The 890-nt window shown below is 44.5% G+C and overlaps 1 protein-coding gene across 1 annotated transcript; it reads right to left on the bottom strand.

Moving 5' to 3' along the window:
• Nucleotides 1–59: 59 nt before the first annotated feature.
• On the bottom strand, nt 60–769 carry LOC112486650 (cortactin-binding protein 2-like; the record flags this gene model as incomplete). Its single annotated transcript, XM_025053984.1, has 2 exons — nt 60–427; nt 514–769. Coding segments are annotated over 2 exons (553 nt in total), but the record flags the coding sequence as incomplete, so codon positions are not given.
• Nucleotides 770–890: the final 121 nt, after the last annotated feature.

Genomic DNA, 890 nt, shown 5'->3' with positions numbered 1-890 from the left:
CTACACCTTATAGCTACACCTTAATTTAAGCTTGGGATCAATTAAGTACATCCATCTATTGAATCACAGTGGTTTCCACTAGAGGGCAGCGTTAGCGCAGAGCATTGAGATTACCTTTGAAGCCCGATATCTATAAAATACAGTGACCATACAGTTCTTTATCCTGTAATGTCAGATTCCCTAGTTCCTTCCCATGTAACTTAAATATCAATGTTATCTGTATGTTAAAGAGTTTCAGATGTACACACCTCACCACGGCCTGTGTGTTGTTGGGCAGCAGGGGGCAGGACAGGAAGAGCTGTGGACCCAGCAGAGCCTCATGGGTTCCCAGTCGAGAGAGACAGGCGTTGAGCTGCTGCCAAACCTGACTCACCCACTGCACCGAGCGCTCCATCACCCCATCAGCCGTCCATTCTCCAGTGCCCGTCTGGAGGAGTGACACGGAGCAGAAGGTGAATTTCTGAAGAGGAAACATTTCAGACAAACATTTGCTGAAATTGACCTGACACTGACCTTGTGAAGCAGCTTCCTGCGGAGATGTCTTCCCAGCAGGCCGTGCAGCGGCTCCTGGTCCCAGCGAAGAGTCACCCAGCGGAAGTGCTGCTGGAGGCGGAGCTCGGAGCCCTGAAGGCGGGGCTTTGACAGGGTGGCAATCAGGAAACTGGCCTCACAGAAGTGATGTGGTCCTGAGGGAGGAGGTAATGATAAGTATTGATCTATAATATTTATATTTATCACTTTTCTAAAATCTTTATGTTGACATTTTTTTCTGATAAGGGTTAGTGATCAATATATTCATTTTTACAAATTGTAAATGTAGAAATACACTAAAAAACACTGATTCATGTTTTAAAATCTGTAAATGCACAATATATATATATATATATATA

The sequence above is a fragment of the Cynoglossus semilaevis genome, unplaced genomic scaffold (genome assembly GCF_000523025.1).
Source record: "Cynoglossus semilaevis isolate Cse_v1.0 unplaced genomic scaffold, Cse_v1.0 C19079616, whole genome shotgun sequence".
Lineage (NCBI taxonomy): Eukaryota > Metazoa > Chordata > Actinopteri > Pleuronectiformes > Cynoglossidae > Cynoglossus > Cynoglossus semilaevis.
This window is presented reverse-complemented; position numbering and strand designations above follow the sequence as displayed.